Source organism: Apis dorsata, unplaced genomic scaffold, assembly GCF_000469605.1.
Source record: "Apis dorsata unplaced genomic scaffold, Apis dorsata 1.3 scaffold_215, whole genome shotgun sequence".
NCBI lineage: Eukaryota > Metazoa > Arthropoda > Insecta > Hymenoptera > Apidae > Apis > Apis dorsata.
The window spans coordinates 342,549-344,694 of record NW_006263498.1 but is presented as its reverse complement, the minus strand read 5'-3'; the positions used below and the strand labels follow the sequence as shown (position 1 = coordinate 344,694).

The following is a 2,146-nucleotide window of genomic DNA, read 5'->3' as shown; positions in this document are numbered from 1 at the left end:
TATATATATATATATATGTATATGTATAATATTCTATAGATAGACATATACAACAAAAGTTATTAATAATATTTTGATGATTAATATAAATTACAAAAAAATTATCATATTTTTTCCAATAATATTTTTAATTAATCATTAATTTTCTGTAAAGAAAAACATTTTCTGTAAAGAAAAAAAATAAAAAAATTACAGTTTAATAAAATATTATACAATAATCATAAGAATAATTCTTTCCTATATTGTAAATATATATTTCCTATTGTAAATATCTTAGTGAAGTTATTTATACGAAAGAAGAAAGACATGTTATATATATTCTAATATAAGAAGAAATAATGGTTAACGAAATTTGAAAGAAAAAAAAGAAAGAAACAAAAAAGAATAGAAAGGAAAAAGCAAATTGTAAAAAAGTAGTGCGCGGTAGAAAAGCCACTATTTACATAGTACATTTTTTTTTCTTTGTTTCCCTTGTGCTTGACGTAGGGCCAGATGGTAAAGTCACATATGAAAAGAAAGAATCTAGTAAGTAAAATTACCGACAATCCACACAGCGAAAAATCTTATAAAAGCCAGACAATCGATCACTCTTCTACGCCTATTCTTTGAACGTCCGCTTAATTCACGGCCAAGTGCATAATGCGTGTCATCTATCTATCTATCTCTCTGTGTTTTTATCGATTTCCAACAAAATTCTCTTTTTACATTTGCTTCGCGAAACGCATTCTATTTTTTTCTTTGACATATGTATTATAACCCTGTGATAACCAGCGCCTAATAATTATTCATTGTTTTTTGTCTTTTGTAGGCGGCATAATTAGCGGCTTTTAGAATTAAATGCAATGTTTCTCATGAAAAAATTAAAAAAAAAAAAATGAATAGAAAAGAAAGGATACATCGAAATACGATAAAAACATTCTTTTAAAATCCAAATATAACAAAGTATAATTGACTCATTAGTGGATATTTTTGCCTTTCAGTATGCAGCAAATATCTTGTTATAATTAATTGTTTATTATATTATTATTATTTTAGATTATAGAAAAAATGAATTATTCAGAGAAAAAAATCGATTTTGATTGAAAATTTATTCAAAAATTATTATTTTTCTTAAGATAAAGAAAAAAATTCTTTAAAAAAATAATTAATCGAATATAATTTGATCAAAATCGATTTATTATCATCATATATTTAAATCTTATTAGCGTCTCGAGATAATCTTAAAAAATATATATATATATTTATTCCGCGTCAAGCGTCCACATACAAACTTAGACTTTATAGTTTCCATTGTCAAAATTCCTCTTCAGTAAACATATATTATTTGCCTCGCTTATTATCCATTTAGATCCATCACTTTATTTCCGAATTAACCCAAAGAAATTGCATGGCACTCGACAATGGACAATTTGAACGCATCTCGGACGCAGTGATACGAGCACTGTTTATTAGACAAGTTTAACAATATCATAAAGATTAAAAAATAATATTTGACTGAGTGCTGCGCTTGACTTGCGTAAATATACAGATTTTCATTTATATTTATTGTTTTTACAATATATATATTGAAAAAAATATTTTTCATATGTAGATATTTGTGAAAGAATATTCAATTTTATTATTAGAAATTTTATATTATATTCCATTTCTAATTTTTTCCAAAATGGATCTTCATTTTACACGTTAATCAAAAGATGGATGAGAAGACGGATTTTTCAACTTTTTTGTGAAATTAAATCTTGGTATTTAAGAGAAAAAACAAGATTTATAACAATTTTATATCTTTTAAATGTGGCTTGACTGCTATGCGATATTAATAACAGCTTTTATTTATGAAGGAAAAAATCCAAATTATGTTCTACTTCCTTTTTTCTCTAAGGAATATTTTTCGCCGTGAAACGTTTTTGAAAAATTTTCTCTTTCACTTACGCCACTGCTTTAGTTATGGCTTTTGATGTTTCCGAGACGCGTGTTACATTTCTGGCTGACTCGTCATTTTGATTTTTATTATCATATTCTTAATTTCTTATGCGATTTTGTATTCTTCACAGGAGACGAAATTGTCCGAGTAGTCAAACGTGAGGACGATGTGAAGGAAACTCGACCTAGAATCCCGTCTCACACCACATCGACTATCGCTGAAGAA

General features: G+C 26.5%; 1 protein-coding gene across 1 annotated transcript in view; it reads left to right on the top strand.

The window, feature by feature from the left end:
• LOC102677703 (kinesin-like protein unc-104) overlaps positions 1-2,146 on the top strand; it is a 21,220-nt gene that overhangs the window by 8,859 nt on the left and 10,215 nt on the right. Inside the window, exons 9-10 of the mRNA XM_031510178.1 lie at positions 487-525; positions 2,052-2,146. Of these exons, the coding sequence (XP_031366038.1) occupies positions 487-525; positions 2,052-2,146 (134 nt within the window). The remainder of the gene's footprint in view (positions 1-486; positions 526-2,051) is intronic.